This window comes from Aegilops tauschii, chromosome 6 (genome assembly GCF_002575655.3).
Source record: "Aegilops tauschii subsp. strangulata cultivar AL8/78 chromosome 6, Aet v6.0, whole genome shotgun sequence".
Classification (NCBI taxonomy): Eukaryota; Viridiplantae; Streptophyta; class Magnoliopsida; order Poales; family Poaceae; genus Aegilops; species Aegilops tauschii.
In genome coordinates this window covers 74,115,362-74,135,865 of record NC_053040.3, presented here as the reverse complement: position 1 = coordinate 74,135,865, position 20,504 = coordinate 74,115,362, and the positions used below count along the sequence as shown (strand labels likewise).

At 46.5% G+C, this 20,504-nt stretch overlaps 1 protein-coding gene across 4 annotated transcripts; it reads right to left on the bottom strand.

The window, feature by feature from the left end:
• Positions 1-756: 756 nt before the first annotated feature.
• LOC109760578 (uncharacterized) lies at positions 757-5,624 on the bottom strand. Of its 4 annotated transcripts, none has more exons than XM_073501040.1 (7): positions 5,127-5,624; positions 4,852-4,933; positions 3,802-3,936; positions 3,525-3,700; positions 3,288-3,439; positions 2,252-3,168; positions 757-2,211 (listed from the first exon to the last, which is right to left on the bottom strand). In XM_073501040.1, the coding sequence occupies exons 1-7, from the start codon at positions 5,285-5,287 to the stop codon at positions 2,149-2,151; spliced, it is 1,686 nt and encodes a 561-aa protein (XP_073357141.1). In that variant the 5' UTR covers positions 5,288-5,624; the 3' UTR covers positions 757-2,148. The 4 variants fall into 4 exon arrangements, with proteins under 4 accessions (XP_073357141.1, XP_073357140.1, XP_073357139.1 ...); XM_073501039.1 differs by adding an exon at positions 4,148-4,524 and having other exon boundaries at positions 757-3,168; positions 5,127-5,421; XM_073501038.1 differs by having other exon boundaries at positions 757-3,168; positions 4,148-4,933; positions 5,127-5,477.
• Positions 5,625-20,504: the final 14,880 nt, after the last annotated feature.

Genomic DNA, 20,504 nt, shown 5'->3' with positions numbered 1-20,504 from the left:
ACATTTTTCTAGACATGGATCTAGACATGTTTAGTGTCTAAGTACATGAATACATCTTTATCTGGACAAATAAACGTGTCTAGATACATCTATATCTAGACAAATCTAAAACAATTAATTTGGAATGGGGGTAATACATATGAAAAACTATTTCATCATGGATAAGGATATTGAATTGGTATTGTGGATTGATACTTTTTGTCTATAAACTTGACCAAACTTTAATAAGAAGTTTGATTAAAGGCAAAACTAATATGAGAAGTAAAAAAGAAACGAAGGGACTACACGTTGACATGATTTTTTTTTAAACCAAATTCAACATCTACATTTACGTGAGCTTAATTTTTTTCAGACAGAATATAAATAGTTATGAAAAAAGTATTGATATGACACATGTATATTGTTCTTGGTAATGTAGCAATAAAATACACAGATGGTCTACTGGGTATAAGCTAAAACTGGGATATTATTTTACAGTCACACTACAGTACATCTAGTGTGCTGACAAAACACAAGGAAAAACTGAGAACATAACCTCCAGAACAGACAACATACGTTTGCACCGCAACAGAAGTCATGATGTACACTCTGACAAGGTATATATATACATATATAAGTCATGTTTGTACAGACAAAATTGTTTCCTAGGCTAAATTAGAAAAAGAATGAATGCCTTCGCATATATATATATATATATATATATATATATATATATATATATATATATATATATATATATATATATATTACATCAGATTTACACTGCAATCCCGGCTACCACCTCTATTCTTCTCGGTTTCCCCTAAAGGTTAAATTAGACAAACAGATTTTGCCTCCATGAACAACATCAAATTTACAGAACAACTTTGGATTACATCTCAGCTTCCTAGGCTTAAATTAGACAACAGATTTTTCAAGCCTACATCAATCTACACAGCATCCACCATGGTTCCCATCTCTATTTCCTTCTCGATGCGAACAATCAAGCGCCTTCGAGCATACAAAACTTGGCGGCAAACATTCTGCCACAGCTTGCTTTCATCTCTATTCCTCCCTGGAGCTCACAATCGCAATTTGCATGGCATCCATACTTAATCACTGTTCACTTTCCACAATAACACAACATCTCTAGTTCTCTACAGGCAAACCGTTGTCTTTAATAGCAGTACCAATGGGTCTTTACAGAACAAGTAACTTAAACATCGATCTTCTGCTTCTTCCAGGACGGCGGGGCAACGATCAAACTTGGAAGCTGCGGCCTCCTCGAAGCATCTCCAGCACATCTATCACCCGGAGCAGGAGGCTGTACAGCAGCCTCCTGGATCCTTCTCTTCTGTCCGACCAAGTTTGGGACCCTTGTCATATTTACATCTTTAGGTCCGCTGCCGACATGGTGGCCATGATCGGGGTTTAGAGCTGCCTGGAAAGATGGCTTCTCCAGCCTACCATCTTTGGCAGTTCTACTCAAGCTATGATCCACATGCATTCGCAGTGGCTTGCTATCTTCATTCCTTGAAGGATCTGTATGCCTCAGAACAGAGTCTGGGGTGCTTATTGTTGGCTGTTTCCTTGCCAGAGCACTAGCAGGAGCTGGAGCTGGAGCTGTACTGAGCCTTCTTTCGCCGCCGACTGAAGGGTGAGTATGCCTCGGAACAGAGTCTTGGGCGCTTATTATCTGTGATTTCTTCACCGGGGTTCTAGCTCGAGCTGGAGATCCAGTGGGCCTCACTACTACAACTGAAGGGCGTGCATGCCTCACAACAGAGTTTGAAGCGCTTATTATCTTCTGTTTCTTCACCAGGGTTTTATCTTGAGCTGGAGATCTAGTGCGCTTCACTCCTCCAACTGAAGCGTGTGCTTGCCTCAGAACAGAGTCTAGGGTGCTTAATGCCTGCTGTTTCTTCATCGGGTTTGGAGTTATAGTTGGAGCTGAAGTGGGTCCATTTAGGACTCCCCTTGGAGAGAAGGCATGCGAAACAGGGCCATCTGGGGTGCTTATTTTCTGCTGTTTCTTCACCAGAGTTGGAGTCGGAGTTACAGTTGGAGCTGTAGTGTTTCTTAGGCCTCTCCTTGAATATCTATACTTCAGAACAGGCTTTGGGAAGCTTATAATCTGCTGTTTCTCCACCGGAGCAGGCTTCGGGGAGCTTACTGTCTGCTGTTTCTCCGCCGGAGCAGGCTTCGGGGAGCTTGCTGTCTGCTGTTTCTCCGCTGCAGGCTTCGGGGAGTTTGCTGTCTGCTCTTTCTTCACAAAAGCAGGCTTCAGGGAGCTTACTGTCTGCTCTTTCTCCACCGGAGCAGGCTTCGGGGAGCTTGCTGTCTGCTGGTTCTCCGCCGGAGCAGGCTTCAGGGAGCTTGCTGTCTGCTCTTTCTTCACCAAAGCAGGCTTCAGGGAGCTTACTGTCTGTTCTTTCTTCACCAAAGCAGGCTTCAGGGAGCTTACTGTCTGCTCTTTCTCCACCGGAGCAGGCTTCGGGGAGCTTACTGTCTGCTCTTTCTCCACCGGAGCAGGCTTCGGGGAGCTTGCTGTCTGCTGGTTCTCCGCCGGAGCAGGCTTCAGGAAGCTTGCTGTCTGCTCTTTCTTCACCAAAGCAGGCTTCAGGGAGCTTACTGTCTGTTCTTTCTTCACCAAAGCAGACTTCAGGGAGCTTACTGTCTGCTCTTTCTTCATCGGAGCAGGCTTCGGGGATCTTACAGTCTGCTGTTTCTCCACCGGAGCAGGCTTCGGGAAGCTTACTGACTGCTGTTCCTCCACCGCAGCAGGCTTCGGGAAGCTTACTGTCTGCTGTTCCTCCACCAGAGCTGGCTTCAGGGAGCTTACTGTCTGCTGTTCCTCCAATGGAGCAGGCTTTGGGGAGCTTACCGTCTGATGTTCCTCCACCGGAGCAGGCTTCTGGGAGCTTACTGTCTGCTGTTTTGCCACTGGAGCTGGCTTCGGGAAGCTTACAGCCTGCTGTTCCTCCACTGGAGCTGGCTTCAGTAAGCTTTTTGCCACCGGAGCTGGCTTTGGCAAGCTTAGTGTCTGCTGTTTTGCCACCAGAGCTGGCTTCGGGAATCTTACTGCCTGCTGTTTCTCCACCGGAGCTGGAGCTGGAATGGGCCCGATAGCAGGACCCGTGGGGCGTTGGTTTCTTTCATTAAAGACCTGTTTCATTTGCTGGATAGCAGCTGCAAATATAACTAGCCATCAGATGAGAAGGAAAATTGATGATACTGAAAGGTAAATGACTGTCTCGATGGATGCAGAAGAAAACTAACTGAATGAATTCGTCATACAAGCACTGTACCTTGCAACTGCTTTGGAGCAACATCGAATTGATGCCACCATACTTTTCCTTGTTCAAAAGGGAGTGTAACATCATGAAACTTGGAGGCAAGATGGAGAGCTCCAGCAGCTATGTAGTGTGGTTTAAATTGCACTACCAATGCAGTCCGAAGCCTGTACAGTTGGATGACCGGGTCAGGAATAACAAGGTTGCCAAATTGTGGAGAAACATATGACAGGGTAACCCCAGATAACTTACGTATCATTTATGAGATTTATTGCAGCTTGTTTCACTTCCTTCTGGGAGATCCCCAGATTCTTGAGAGCGAGATTTAGTGGCTCGTAAGGATGCTGTATATTGAAATCAAACCTGATGGTTGAAAGCAATAGTGCCTCCCCCATCAAAATTAGGTCCTTCCGCTTCTCAAGGACCTCCTATTTTTAGTTCAAAAAAGTTGAGCAATATAGAACAGAAACATCACAAGAAACAGGACAGCTGCCAGCAATAGTAGTACAAAGCAAGAAGTTCGCGGTACCTTCTGTTTGATTCTGCGAGCAGCATCAGGTTTTCTCTTATACATTGTTTCATGTGCCACAGTAACGACACGTCCTAATTGGCAAGGAGTGTCTTCAATCTTCGAAGCAAGAAAGATGCAAGCAGTTGCAACAGTCTGGAAGGACGGAAGAGTTAGTAGCTAACCTTTTAAATGGCAAGTGCATAATTACAAAATGGTATGAAGTTGTGTTGCTGCATTATATATAGGCCACTCAGCTTTGAACAAAATTCCTTTTTCAGGAAGACAACCCACAGCAGCAAGAAGAACAGGACTTGATATTACTGGGAGGAAAGTAAATAGCAGCGGAAAAAAAATTAGTACTTACTGTCTAGAGTATTATTAGAAAGTGCCTCTTCAAGTTTGTAAAGTTGCTCCAACAGAACCAGAACCACACCTTTCGTCCGTGCAATTTTAGGTGCTCCCGATAAAATTACATAAAGCTATCATACCTCGCTTCAAGACCCCTTACTTAAAGGACCCAGCGTGAAACATCTCAACTCTACCTTTGATCCAAAACCCATGTTACAATTTTGTCTGCCGTGACCAGGCTAGGTGCGCTGAAAACACACAGACACGTTACACAACCCTCGACTACCCCAAAATGTCTACTAAACAGAAAACGACAACATTTTCAAGATCCTACACAGGTAATAGAAACCGTTAGTTTGGACGGACTTGCTACGCGGGTAAGAGTTCACAATCCTACACAGGTAAGAGAAACCGTTAGTTTGGACACAGTTGCTACGCAGGTAAGAGAAACAGTCAGTCCACACACAGTGCTACAAAGGTAAGAGAAAATGTTAGTTCAGACACAGTGACAGTAAAAATGACAAGTGTTGACATTTTACCCCCAGGAGCATGGACAGACCCTGACGGAGCCCAAAAGCTTGTGTTAGGAGAACAATTGCTCAATTTCGCACATGAATTCGACACACACGGCGCGCGCCAAACTGGTTAGTCAGTCATGAAATTCAAGATCGTGTGTGCAGAAACAATTTGCCATTGTTTGGTCCCATGAACAGGGGGTACCTGCCACTCGTTCTTGACCAGGGACTGGTGGAGATAGAAGCGGTGGCACAGCACGGTGCCCGTCGCGATTGTGATGTCGGGCCTGCAGCAACAAACAAACAACAGCAGCGTCAAAAGACTGCGGATTTCGTCGGGGGCCAGACCCGGGGCCGAGCGAACGCAGCCCGCGGCCGCGGATTCGCGAGACCTAGGGCACGGATCGGGCGACCCCGAGCGAAATTCGGCCGCGGGCCGGAGGAAACGGAGGAGGGGGAGGGGGTGAGGAGGGCGCTTACACCCCGAGCCTGCGGCCGACGTCGCGGATGTAGCTGGAGTAGACCGACCGGAGCTGGGCCTCCCTGGCGGCAGGCATGCCGTCCTTCCTGGACGGCGACCCTTCCTCGATCTCCTCCTTGCTGAGGTACCAGGACCGCCCACGCTCGCCCCCCTCCGCCATGGCCGGCCGCCCGGCCGAACCGCGGGCCGCGAGGAGGAGGAGGGGACGGGGAGACCGGGGGTGGACTCGGGGCGGCGACTTGGGGCGTGGCGGCGCGGAGCAGGGGGGACGCGGGCGCGGGTCTGGTGCGGGTCGGGGGAGGGTGGGTGTGGGGATCGAGGAGGTAAAGGAAACGGAACGGGACGCGACGCGGGGCTCGCGTGGGCGCTCGGCAGGTTTCGTCGCGGCCAAGCCGATGTTGCGTGGGGTCCAGCCGGAGCACCGCGACTTTTTTGAGTCGGTTCCGCGTCAGGGGCTCTGGCTCCTCGTGATCAGATCGCGAGGCACGTCAGCCGTTGGTTCTGGCCCTGGGGGTTTGGGCGGGGTTTAAAACGTGGGCGGGTGGGACGGGGCGCGATGCGATGGACGGGGGAGAGGGGCTCCTGTCCGGAGACGGCGGGCTCGATATAGATGGGAACATGAGATGTGATGTGATGGGCCGGCTGCGTTTCCTTCTGTTTGAGGAAGAAATTTCCTCCTTTAGCCCTGAAAAAAAAATTACTATTCTCCCTCTTTTAAAAGAAATTCAGTTCTCACTCCTCTAAAACAAATCAGAAAACACGAGTTTTTTTTACTAAGCAACAAGATGGAATTGCATGATCTTGCTAGAGAATTCGAAGCGCGCGATCTTCTTTAGCAGGATCGTGCGGTTCTTCTTGTTGTTGAGTGGGTCTCGTGTTTCCTGAGTTCTTTTCGGAGGAATGGGACTTAATTTTTTTTAGGGAAGAAAGAATAAGGGCTTCCTCAATCGATAGTAAATCAGTAAATCACAATCGGCCCATCACATCTCGTGTTCCAATCTATATCCAGCCCGCGGTCGCCAAGACCTCTCGCCCCGTCCATCTATCCCCTCCCCTTCCACGTATTAAACCCCAAACCCCCAAAACCACAACCGCCGTCCAACGCACATCGCGACTGATTACGAAGTGACAGAGACTGTGACGCGGGACCGACTCAAAAAGTCGCGGCTCTCCAGGTAAGCCCCGCTCGTCATGGGCCTGTCCGCGACGAAACCCGCCCACGTGAACCGTGCTACTGCCCCTCGTTCCGTTTCTTCTTTACCTCCTCGATTTGCGCACCCCCAGCCCTCGAACCAACGGTTGACGTGCCTTGTGATTGATTACGAAGCGACATACACGAATTTCATATTCGTCGATGCTCCCCACCCCCAAGCTTATGGAGAAGAGGAGAGGGTGGGGAGGTGGTGCCGCGGCCTTGATTGTGTGGCCGATTGAGGGCACATGTGATATTTGTGGTGAGGAAGGTCCATATTTGGGTAGAGATGTGGCTCATCTTTGCCAGATATGGACCTTGCTCACTGGTGAATCTTCCCCCATGGCCATCAGATCTGGGAAATGGCGGGGATGTGGTGTGTCGCCTTAATTGTCTGGACAATAAACAGGGGATACCTGCCACTCCGTTCCTGGCGTGGGACTGGTGGAGGTAGAAGCGGTGGCAGAGCACTATTCTCGCCATGCTTCTGATCTGGATCCTGCAACGACAACAACAGGAAAAGATTACAATTTTTGTAAGGGCACACTCGAAACCAAGAAAATGCAATTTGCTCCCCCGAATTTCTGAAATCTAGGGCACAGATCAAGCTACTAAGAGTGAAATTGGTGTGGGGGAGAAGAGGTGCTTACAGCTTGAGCCCGAGGCTGATGTCCCGAATGAAGCTACAATATGTTATCCAAAGTTGGGCCTCCTTGGCAACGCCCACGCCGTTCCGCCTGGATGATGAACCACGCTCGATGTCCTTACTTGACGTTATCCAAAGTTGGGTCGGGCAGATGCCTCATTCTTGACAGATCTGGACCTTACTCACCGGTGCATCTCCCGTATGGCCATCAGATCTGGGAAATAATGGGGAGGTGGTGTCGCCGCCTTGACTATGTGGCCGATTGAGGGCATGGTTGAGATTCACTGGTGAGGAAGGTCTATATTGGGTAGGGATATGGCTCATCCACGCCAGATTTGGACCTTGCTCACCGATGAATCTGCCCTATGGCCATCAGATCTGGGAAATAATAGGGAGGTGGTGTCCGCCGCCTTGACTGTGTGGTCGATCGAGGACATGGCTGAGATTCGGTGCTGAGGAAGGTCCATCTTTGGGCAGGGATATGGCTCATCCTTGCTAGATCTGGACCTTGCTCATCGGTGAATCTCCCCTATGTTCATCAGATCTGGGGAAAATCGGGGGACGGTAGTAGGCGTGGACATGGGTAGCTCCCTTTCCTGGCCGATGCGCCTGGTATGACAACGACAGGGGGCTTGTGAGGAGAAGGGAGTTTGTGAGAAAAAGGCTTGGTGAAGAGCCAGTGAGGAGGAGGAGGCGGCGTGTGTGCAAAGTTGGGAACGCTAGTGTGTGCAAAGTTGGGAACGCTAGGTTTTCTGTATGGTGGTGAGTCAGGTTTGAAGAAATTTATAGGGAACCCTAAGCAATGTGAGTCGTTGGATCTACCTGACCATTCGACAAAAACTAAAATTATTGGGGTGTTAAATGATAATTGTATTAGTTTCCTTATGTATCATGGAGGAATGTGTGGTGAGTGCTAGAGGTCTTCCCATGACATGGCTCAAAGAGTGTCATATACGTGTATGCCTACCCTTTTCTTTGACAAAGACAACTCACGCGTGGCTTACAGGTCTCCTAATTCACTGTAATTTTACTATATCCTAATCACACTGTTTCTTTTTAGATGGATCCAGTTAGTTTTAAGCCGCTTCTCCTTTTTCTGCTAGGGAGAAAAGAAAGTGTTATGATGTAGGACATGAGTAAGTGGGAAAGCAGTCATGCTAGCTAAAATCGCCTTTAGCGACATCCAATCCCTTCAATTTTAGTCTCGCTCCTTCAAAAAGCATATCATGACCATTTATTCCAAAAAAATACATATACCTTCAACATTTTTGCATACATCACTTGGTATATTTTGTGAGACTTACCCATTTGAACGGTAACTGATTAAAGGCCTAAAACAGATAAAGCACTACCCTAAGCCTCAAATCATGTATGACAAATTTTCCTCGATCATTCTTTACAAATCCTCCCACTTTTTCCCCGTCAATTCTCCCATTGCTCTATCAATGAGCCCATGATTCTCACATGGGTGTCCATCTTTGTAATGCCCTCACACATCCGTCTCCTCGAACCCATCATATTCCTTGACGAGAACACCATAACCTAGGAAGATCTTGTTGGAAATATGCCCTAGAGGCAATAATAAATTGGTTATTATTATATTTCCTTGTTCATGATAATCGTTTATTATCCATGCTAGAATTGTATTGATAGGAAACTCAGATACATGTGTGGATACATAGACAACACCATGTCCCTAGTAAGCCTCTAGTTGACTAGCTCGTTGATCAATAGATGGTTACGGTTTCCTGACCATGGACATTGGATGTCGTTGATAACGGGATCACATCATTAGGAGAATGATGTGATGGACAAGACCCAATCCTAAGCCTAGCACAAGATCGTGTAGTTCGTTTTCTCAGAGCTTTTCTAATGTCAAGTATCATTTCCTTAGACCATGAGATTGTGCAACTCCCGGATACCGTAGGAATGCTTTGGGTGTACCAAACGTCACAACGTAACTGGGTGGCTATGAAGGTGCACTACAGGTATCTCCGAAAGTGTCTGTTGGGTTGGCACGAATCGAGACTGGGATTTGTCACTCCGTGTAAACGGAGAGGTATCTCTGGGCCTACTCGGTAGGACATCATCATAATGTGCACAATGTGACCAAGGAGTTGATCACGGGATGATGTGAGTTACGGAATGAGTAAAGAGACTTGCCGGTAACGAGATTGAACAAGGTATCGGGATACCGACGATCGAATCTCGGGCAAGTAACATACCGATAGACAAAGGGAATTGTATACGGGATTGATTGAATCCCCGACATCGTGGTTCATCCGATGAGATCATCGTGGAACATGTGGGAGCCAACATGGGTATCCAGATCCCGCTGTTGGTTATTGACCGGAGAACGTCTCGGTCATGTCTGCATGGTTCCCGAACCCGTAGGGTCTGCACACTTAAGGTTCGATGATGCTAGGGTTATAGGGAAAGTATGTACGTGGTTACCGAATGTTGTTCGGAGTCCCGGATGAGATCCCGGACGTCACGAGGAGTTCCGGAATGGTCCGGAGGTAAAGATTTATATATGGGAAGTCCTGTTTTGGTCACCGGAAAAGTTTCGGGTGAAATCGGTAATGTACCGGGACCACCGAGAGGGTCCCGGGGGTCCACCAAGTGGGGCCACCAGCCCCAGAAGGCTGCGTGGGCCAAGTGTGGGAGGGGACCAGCCCCAGGTGGGCTGGTGCGCCCCCCCACCAAGGCCCAAGGCGCATGGGAGAGTGGGAGGGGGCAAACCCTAGGTCCAGATGGGCCTTAAGGCCCACCCTAGTGGCGCCCCCCCTCTCCTCCCCTTGGCCGCCCCCCTTGGATGGGATCTAGGGCTGGCCGCCTCCTCTTGGGGGTGGAAACCCTAAGGGGGGCGCAGCCCCCTCCCCCCCTATATATAGTTGAGGTTTGGGCTGCCCAAGAGACATGAGAACGTCTCTCTTTCGGCGCAGCCCTACCCCTCTCCCTCCTCCTCCTCTCCCGCGGTGCTTGGCGAAGCCCCTGCGGGATTGCCACGCTCCTCCATCACCACCACGCCGTCGTGCTGCTGCTGGACGGAGTCTTCCCCAACCTCTCCCTCTCACCTTGCTGGATCAAGGCGTGGGAGACGTCACCGGGCTGCACGTGTGTTGAACGCGGAGGCGCCGTGGTTCGGCGCTTAGATCGGAATCAACCGCGGTCTGAATCGCTATGAGTACGACTCCTTCATCCGCGTTCTTGCAACGCTTCCGCATCGCGATCTACAAGGGTATGTAGATGCACTCCCCTTCCCCTCGTTGCTAGATTACTCCATAGATTGATCTTGGTGATGCGTAGAAAATTTTGAATTTCTGCTACGTTCTCCAACAGTGGCATCATGAGCTAGGTCTATGCGTAGTATCTATGCACGAGTAGAACACAAAGTAGTTGTGGGCGTCGATTTTGCCAATTCTTCTTGCCGCTACTAGTCTTATCTTGTTTCGGCGGCATTGTGGGATGAAGTGGCCCGGACCGACCTTACACGTACGCTTACGTGAGACAGGTTCCACCGACTGACATGCACTAGTTGCATAAGGTGGCTAGCGGGTGTCTGTCTCTCCCACTTTAGTCGGAACGGATTCGATGAAAAGGGTCCTTATGAAGGGTAAATAGAAATTGGCATATCACGTTGTGGTTTTACATAGGTAAGAAACGTTCTTGCTAGAAACCTATACAAGCCACGTAAAAACTTGCAACAACAATTAGAGGACGTCTAACTTGTTTTTGCAGCATGTGCTATGTGATGTGATATGGCCAGAAGATGTGATGAATGATATATGTGATGTATGAGATTGATCATATTCTTGTAATAGGAATCACGACTTGCATGTTGATGAGTATGACAACCGGCAGGAGCCATAGGAGTTGTCTTTATTTTTGTATGACCTGCGTGTCATTGAATAACGCCATGTAAATTACTTTACTTTATTGCTAAGCGCGTTAGCCATAGAAGTAGAAGTAATCGTTGGCGTGACAACTTCATGAAGACACAATGATGGAGATCATGATGATGGAGATCATGGTGTCATGCCGGTGACAAAGATGATCATGGTGCCCCGAAGATGGAGATCAAAGGAGCAAAATGATATTGGCCATATCATGTCACTATTTGATTGCATGTGATGTTTATCATGTTATGCATCTTATTTGCTTAGAACGACGGCAGCATAAATAAGATGATCCCTTACTAAAATTTCAAGAGACGTGTTCCCCCTAACTGTGCACCGTTGCGAAGGTTCGTTGTTTCAAAGCACCACGTGATGATCGGGTGTGATAGATTCTAATGTTCGAATACAACGGGTGTTGACGAGCCTAGCATGTACAGACATGGCCTCGGAACACATGCGAAACACTTAGGTTGACTTGACGAGCCTAGCATGTACAGACATGGCCTCGGAACACAAGAGACCGAAAGGTCGAACATGAGTCGTATAGTAGATACGATCAACATGGAGATGTTCACCGATGATGACTAGTCCGTCTCACGTGATGATCGGACACGGCCTAGTTTGACTCGGATCATGTATCACTTAGATGACTAGAGGGATGTCTATCTGAGTGGGAGTTCAATAATCAGATGAACTTCATTATCATGAACATAGTCAAAAGGTCTTTGCAAATTATGTCATACGCTTTAGTTCTACTGTTTAAGATATGTTCCTAGAGAAAATTTAGTTTAAAGTTGGTAGTAGCAATTATGCGGACTGGGTCCGTAAACTGAGGATTGTCCTCATTGCTGCACAGAAGGCTTATGTCCTTAATGCACCGCTCGGTGTGCTGAACCTCAGCGTCGTCTGTAGATGTTGCGAAACATCTGACATACACGTTTTGATGACTACGTGATAGTTCAGTGCGTAATGCTAACGGTTTAGAATTGTGGCACCAAAGACGGTTTTTGAAACATCGCAGAACATGTGAGATGTTCCGAAGACTGAAATTGGGATTTCAGATTAGTGCCCACGTCAAGAGGTATGAGACCTCTGACAAGTTTCTTAAGCCTGAAGACTAAGGGAGAAAAGCTCAATCGTTGAGCATGTGCTCAGATTGTCTGAGTACCACAATCGCTTGAATCGAGTGGGAGTTAATCTCCCAGATGAGATAGTGATGGTTCTCCATAGTCACTGCCACCAAGCTAGTAGAGCTTCGTGATGAACTATAACATATCAGGGATAGTTATGATGATCCTTGAGCTATTCGCGATGTTTGACACCGCGAAAGTAGAAATCAAGAAGGAGCATCAATTGTTGATGGTTAGTAAAACCACTAGTTTCTAGAAGGGCAAGGGCAAAAAGGGACACTTCATGAAACAACAAATCGTTTGCTGCTCTAGTGAAGAATCCCAAGGTTGAACCCAAACCCGAGACTAAGTGCTTCTGTAATGAGGGGAACGGTCACTGAAGCAGTACTACCCTAGATACTTGGTAGATGAGAAGGCAGGCAAGGTCGACAGAAGTATATTGGATATACATTATATGAATGTGTACTTTACTAGTACTCCTAGCAGCACCAGGGTATTAGATACCGGTTCGGTTGCTAAGTGTTAGTAACTCGAAATAAAAGCTGCGGAATAAACAGAGACTAGCTAAAGGTGAGATGACGATATGTGTTGGAAGTGTTTCCAAGGTTGATGTAATCAAGCATCGCATGCTCCCTCTACCATCGAGATTTGGTGTTTGCGTTGAGCATGATTGGATTATGTTTATCGAAATACGGTTATTCATTTAAGGAGAATAATGGTTGCTCTGTTTATTTGAATAATACCTTCAATGGTCTTGCACCTAAAATGAATCTCGATCGTAGTGATACACATGTTCGTGCCAAAAGATATAAAATAGTAATGATAGTTCCACATACTTGTGGCACTGCCATTTGAGTCATATTGGTATAGAACGCATGAAGAAGCTCCATGTAGATGGATCTTTGGACTCACTCGTTTTTGAAAAGATTGAGACATGCGAACCATGTCTATTGGTATATATGCATGAAGAAACTCCATGCAGATGGATCGTTTGGACTCACTTGATTTTGAATCACTTGAGACATGCAAATCATACCACATGGGCAAGATGACTGAAAGTCCTCGTTTTCAGTAAGATGGAACAAGAGAGCAACTTATTGGAAGTAATACATTTTGATGTATGCAGTCCAATGAGTGCTGAGGCATGCCGTGGATATCGTTATGTTCTTACTTCACAGATGATTTGAGTAGATGCTGAGTGTATTTACTTGATGAAACACAAGTCTGAATTATTGAAAGGTTCAAGTAATTTCAGAGTGAAGTTGAAGATCGTCGTGACAAGAGGATAAAATGTCTGTGATATAATCATAAAGATGAGTATCTGAGTTACGAGTTTGGCACACAATTAAGACATTGTGGAAAGTGTTTCACAATTAATACCGCCTGGAACACCATAGTGTGATGGTGTGTGCGAACATCATAACTGCACCCTATTGGATATGGTGCATACCATGATGTTTCTTATCAAATTACCAATATCGTTTATGGGTTAGGCATTAGAGACAACTGCATTCACTTTAAAAGGGGCACCACGCAATTCCGTTGAGACGACACCGTTTAGTGAAACCTAAGTTGTCGTTTCTTAAAAGTTTGGGGCTGCGATGCTTATGTGAAAAAGTTTCAGGCTGATAAGCTCGAACCCAAAGCGGATAAATGCGTCTTCATAGAATACCCAAAACAGTTGGGTATACCTCCTATTTCAGATCTGGAAGCAAAAGTAATTGCTTCTAGAAACGAGTCCTTTCTCGAGGAAAAGTTTCTCTCGAAAGAATTGAGTGGGAGGATGGTGGAGACTTGATAAGGTTATTGAACCGTCACTTCAACTAGTGTGTAGCAGGGCACAGGAAGTTGTTCCTGTGTCACCTACACCAATTGAAGTGGAAGCTTATGATAGTGATCATGAAACTTCGGATCAAGTCACTACCAAACCTCGTAGGACGACGAGGATGCGTGCTACTTCAGAGTGGTACGTGATCCTGTCTGAGATATCATGTTGTTGGACAATACTGAACCTACGAGCTATGGAGAAGCGATGGTGGGCCCATATTTCGACAAATGGTTAGAAGCCATGAAATCTGAGATAAATGGATCTTTAAGAAGAAGACGGACGTGGACGGTAATGTTACCGTCTATGAAGCTCGACTTGTGGCAAAGAGTATTTCCACAAGTTCAAGGAGTTGACTACGATGAGATTTTCCCATACGTAGCGATGCTTAAGTCCGTCGGAATCATGTTAGCATTAGCTGCATTTATGAAATCTGGCAGATGGATGTCAAAACAAGTTTCCTTACCTGTTTTCGTAAGGAAAGGTTGTATGTGATACAATCAAAACGGTTTTGTCGATCCTAAGGATGCTAAAAGGTATGCTAGCTCCAGCGATCCTTCCATGGACTAGAGCAAGCATCTCGGAGTCAGAATATACGCTTTGATGAGATGATCAAAGATTTTGGGTTTATACAAAGTTTATGAGAAACTTGTATTTCCAATAAAGTGAGTGGGAGCGCTACAACATTTCTGATAAGTATATGTGAATGACATATTGTTGATTCGAAATGATGTGAAATTTTTGGAAAGCATAAAGGGTTGTTTGAAAGGAGTTTTTCAAAGGAAGACCTGGATAAAGCTACTTACATATTGGGCATCAAGATCTATAGAGATAGATCAAGACGCCTGATGATACTTTCAAAGAACGCACACCTTGACACGATTTTGAAAGAGTTCAAAATAGATCAGCAAAGAAGGAGTTCTTGGCTGTGTTACAAGGTGTGAGTATTGAGTAAGACTCAAGACCTGACCACAGCAGAAGAGAGAGAAAGGACGAAGGTCGTCCCCTATGCTTTAGACATAGGCTCTACAGTATGCTATGCTGTGTACCGCACATGAAGTGTGCCTTGCCATGAGTTGGTCAAGGGGTACAATAGTGATCCGGGAATGGATCACATGACAGCGGTCGAACTTATCCTTAGTATCTAGTGGACTAAGGAATTTTCTCGATTATGGAGGTGAAAAGGAGTTCGTCGTAAAGGGTTACGTCGATGCGAACTTTGACACTAATCCGGATGACTCTGAGTAGTAAACCGGATTCGTATAGTAGAGCAATTATTTGAAATGGCTCCAAATAGCGCGTGGTAGCATCCACAAGATGACATAGATATTTGTAAAGCACACACAGATCTGAAAGGTTCAGACCCGTTGACTAATAACCTCTCTCACAAGCATAACATGATCAAACCAGAACTCATTGAGTGTTAATCACATAGTGATGTGAACTAGATTGTTGACTCTAGTAAACTCTTTGGATGTTGGTCACATGGTGATGTGACCTGTCAGTGTTAATCACATGGTGATGTGAACTAGATTATTGACTCTAGTGCAAGTGGGAGACTGTTGGAAATATGCCCTAGAGGCAATAATAAATTGGTTATTATTATATTTCCTTGTTCATGATAATCGTTTATTATCCATGCTAGAATTGTATTGATAGGAAACTCAGATACATGTGCGGATACATAGACAACACCATGTCCCTAGTAAGCCTCTAGTTGACTAACTCGTTGATCAATAGATGGTTACGGTTTCCTGACCATGGACATTGGATGTCGTTGATAACAGGATCACATCATTAGGAGAATGATGTGATGGACAAGACCCAATCCTAAGCCTAGCACAAGATCGTGTAGTTCATTTGCTCAGAGCTTTTCTAATGTCAAGTATCATTTCCTTAGACCATGAGATTGTGCAACTCCCGGATACCGTAGGAATGCTTTGGGTGTACCAAACGTCACAACGTAACTGGGTGGCTATAAAGGTGCACTACAGGTATCTCCGAAAGTGTCTGTTGGGTTGGCACGAATCGAGACTGGGATTTGTCACTTCGTGTAAACGGAGAGGTATCTCTGGGCCCACTCGGTAGGACATCATCATAATGTGCACAATGTGACCAAGGAGTTGATCACGGGATGATGTGAGTTACGGAACGAGTAAAGAGACTTGCCGGTAACGAGATTGAACAAGGTATCGGGATACCGACGATCGAATCTCGGGCAAGTAACATACCGATAGACAAAGGGAATTGTATACGGGATTGATTGAATCCCCGACATCGTGGTTCATCCGATGAGATCATCGTGGAACATGTGGGAGCCAACATGGGTATCCAAATCCCGCTGTTGGTTATTGACCGGAGAACGTCTTGGTCATGTCTGCATGGTTCCCGAACCCGTAGGGTCTGCACACTTAAGGTTCGATGACGCTAGGGTTATAGGGAAAGTATGTACGTGGTTACTGAATGTTGTTCGGAGTCCCGAATGAGATCCCGGACATCACGAGGAGTTCCGAAATGGTCCGGAGGTAAAGATTTATATATGGGAAGTCCTGTTTTGGTCACCGGAAAAGTTTCGGGTGAAATCGGTAATGTACCGGGACCACCGGGAGGGTCCCGGGGGTCCACCAAGTGGGGCCACCAGCCCCAGAAGGCTGCGTGGGCCAAGTGTGGGAGGGGACCAGCCCCAGGTGGGCTGGTGCGCCCCCCACCAAGGCCCAAGGCGCATGGGAGAGTGGGAGGGGGCAAACCCTAGGTCCAGATGGGCCTTAAGGCCCACCCTAGTGGCGCCCCCCTCTCCTCCCCTTGGCCGCCCCCCTTGGATGGGATCTAGGGCTGGCCGCCTCCTCTTGGGGGTGGAAACCCTAAGGGGGGCGCAGCCCCCTCCCCCCTATATATAGTTGAGGTTTGGGCTGCCCAAGAGACATGAGAACGTCTCTCTTTCGGCATAGCCCTACCCCTCTCCCTCCTCCTCCTCTCCCGCGGTGCTTGGCGAAGCCCTGCGGGATTGCCACGCTCCTCCACCACCACCACCACGCCGTCGTGCTGCTGCTGGACGGAGTCTTCCCCAACCTCTCCCTCTCACCTTGCTGGATCAAGGCATGGGAGACGTCACCGGGCTGCACGTGTGTTGAACGCGGAGGCGCCGTGGTTCGGCGCTTAGATCGGAATCAACCGCGATCTGAATCGCTACGAGTACGACTCCTTCATCCGCGTTCTTGCAACGCTTCCGCATCGCGATCTACAAGGGTATGTAGATGCACTCCCATTCCCCTCGTTGCTAGATTACTCCATAGATTGATCTTGGTGATGCGTAGAAAATTTTGAATTTCTGCTACGTTCTCCAACAGATCTAAGGGACATCCCCCATTGTGTGTCTCTAGTCGTAAACACGAGAACTAAACCATGAATTCATAATTTAAGATTCCACATAACTTCACTTCCCTTGCAAGAGTCCAAGCAAAGTTCATGGTATTCACAAAGGAGGTTTTGTTGAAGAGTTTCTTGGTGACAACTATCTGTGAGTAAGGTATGCCTTATGGGCAAACTCAAACCATATCACTGGCCCGATTGTGTATGACTGATGTCTACTACACAACTTATTTTGTAGACTCATGTTGGGCCTCCAAGCGCAGAGTTTTGTAGGACAGTAGCAATTTTCCCTCAAGCGGACTTTATCAATCCGTGGGAGGCGTAGGATGAAGATGGTCTCTCTCAAACAACACCGCAATCAAATACAACAAATCTCTTGTGTCCCCAACACACGCAATACAATGCCAAATTATATAGGTGCACTAGTTCGGCGAAGAGATGGTGATACAAGTGTAGTATGGATAGTAGATATAGGTTTTTGTAATCTGAAAATGAAAAATAGCAAGGTAGAAAGTGATAAAACGGAGCACAAACGGTATTGCAATGCTTAGAAACAAGGCCTGGGATTTATACTTTCACTAGTGCAATCTCTCAACACTGCTAACATAATTGAATCATATAACAATCCTCAATGCGCGACGAAGAATCACTCCAAAGTTCTTATATAGCGGAGAACATAAGATGAAATTGTTGTAGGGTACAAAACCACCTCAAAGTTATCTTTTCCGATCAATCTATTGAGTCATCCCTATAAGTGTCGCAAATAGCCCTAGAGTTTGTACTAAAATAACACAATATGATACGCATCAAGCAACTCTAATGTCACCTCGATACTCCAATGTCACCACAAGTATCCATGAGTTGATTATTCGATATGCATCAAACAACTTCACATTCATAATATTCAATCCAACACAAAGAACTTCAAAGAGTGCCCCAAGGTTTCTACCGGAGAAAGAAGGACGGAAATGTGTATCGACCCTTATGCATAGATTACCCCAATGTCACGATAATCCACAAGTTGAATACCAAAACATATATCAAGTGAATCAATAGAACACCCCATTGTGACCATGGGTATCTGATGGGGAACGAAGCATGAAAATAAAAAAACCCTACGAATACCCAAGATCTAATCTAGATGCATAGCAACGAGAGGGGAGTGTGTCTACATACCCTTGTAGACCTAAAGCGAAAGCGTATATAACGCGGTTGATGTAGTCATACTCTTCGCGATCCGATCATGTTCCAATCCGATCTAGTGCTGAACGGACGGCACCTCCACGTTCAGCACACGTGCGGCTCGGTGACACCTCCTCCTTCTTGATCCAGCAAGCAAGAGAGGAGAATTAGATGGGATCTTGATACGTCTCCAACGTATCTATAATTTTTGATTGTTCCATGATATTATATTATCTATTTTGGATGTTTTATATCATTAATATGCTATTTTATATTATTTTTGGGACTAACCTATTAATCTAGAGCCCAGTGCTAGTTTCTAGTTTTTCCTTGTTTTAGAGTTTTGCAGAAAAGGAATACCAAACGGAGTCCAAATGGAATAAAACTTTCGCGATGATTTTTCTTGGACCAGAAGACATCGAGAGGACTTGGAATACAAGTTAGAGAAGCCACGAGGCGGCCACAAGGACGGAGGGCACACCCAAGGGGTAGGGCGCGCACCCTCCCTTGTGGGCCCCTCATGACTCCACCGACCTATTTCTTCCGCCTATATATTCTCATATATTCCAAAACCAACAGAGAGAGCCATGAAAACACTTTTCCACCGCCGCAACCTTCCGTACCCGTGAGATCCCTCTAGGGGCCTTTTCCGGCGTCCTGCCAGAGGGGGATTCGATCACGGTGGGCTTCTACATCAATACCATTGCCCTTCCGATGAAGCGTGAGTAGTTTACCGCAGACCTACGGGTCCATAGCTAGTAGGTAGATGGCTTCTTCTCTCTCTTGATTCTCAATACCATGTTCTCCTCGATGTTCTTGGAGATCTATTCGATGTAATACTTTTTGCGGTGTGTTTGTCGAGATCCGATGAATTGTGGATTTATGATCAGCTTATCTATGAATATTATTTGAATCTTCTCTGAATTCTTATATGCATGATTTGATATCTTTGCAAGTCTCTTTGAATTATCGATTTGGTTTGGCCAACTAGATTGGTTTTTCTTGCAATGGGAGAAGTGCTTAGCTTTGGGTTCAATCCTGCGGTGTCCTTTCCCAGTGACAGTAGGGGCAGCAAGGCACGTATTGTATTGTTGCCATCGAGGATAAAAAGATGGGGTTTATATCATATTACTTGAGTTTATTGCTCTACATCATGTCATCTTACTTAATGTGTTACTCTGTTCTTCATGAACTTAATACTCTAGATGCAGGCAGGAGTCGGTCGATGTGTGGAGTAATAGTAGTAGATGCAGGCAGGAGCCGGTCTACTTGACACGGACGTGATGCCTATATTCATGATCATTTCCTTAGATATCGTTATAACTTTGCGCTTTTCTATCAATTGCTCGGCAGTAATTTGTTCACCCACCGTAATATTTTCTATCTTGAGAGAAGCCTCTAGTGAAACCTATGGCCCCCGGTGAGGGAGTCCTGGATTATGGGGTCCTCCGGCGTCCGGGCTATGTGACATGGGCCGGACTGATGGTCCGTGAAGATACAAGATAGAAGGCCTTCCCCCGTGTCCGGATGGGACTCTCCTTTGCGTGGATTGCAAGCTTGGCGTCCAGATGTGTAGTTTCCTTTGTCTATAAACCAACTCTATACAAACCCTAGCCCCCTCCGGTGTCTATATAAACCGGAGGGTTTAGTCTGTAGAGGCTACACTGGAGGGTTTAGTCTGTAGAGGCTATCACAAATCATATAGGCTAGACATCTAGGGTTTAGCCATTATGATCTCGAGGTAGATCGACTCTTGTAACCCCTATACTCATCAAAGTCAATCAAGCAGGAAGTAGGGTATTACCTCCATTAAAGAGGGCCTGAACCTGGGTAAACATCATGTCCCCTGCCTCCTGTTACCTTTGATCCTCGGACGCACAGTTCGGGACCCCCTACCCGAGATCGACCGGTTTTGACACCGACATTGGTGCTTTCATTGAGAGTTCCACGGTGTCGTCGACAGAAGGTTCAATGGCTCAATCAATCATCTACAATAATGCTGTTTCAGGGGAGACTTTTCTCCCCGGTCAAATTTTCATGTTCTTCGGCTTCGTGTTGCGTGCCAACTCGATTGGCCACCTTGAACAGAACGACAGCTACGCTCCTGGTCATCAGATCAGTTTTGGAAATCTGA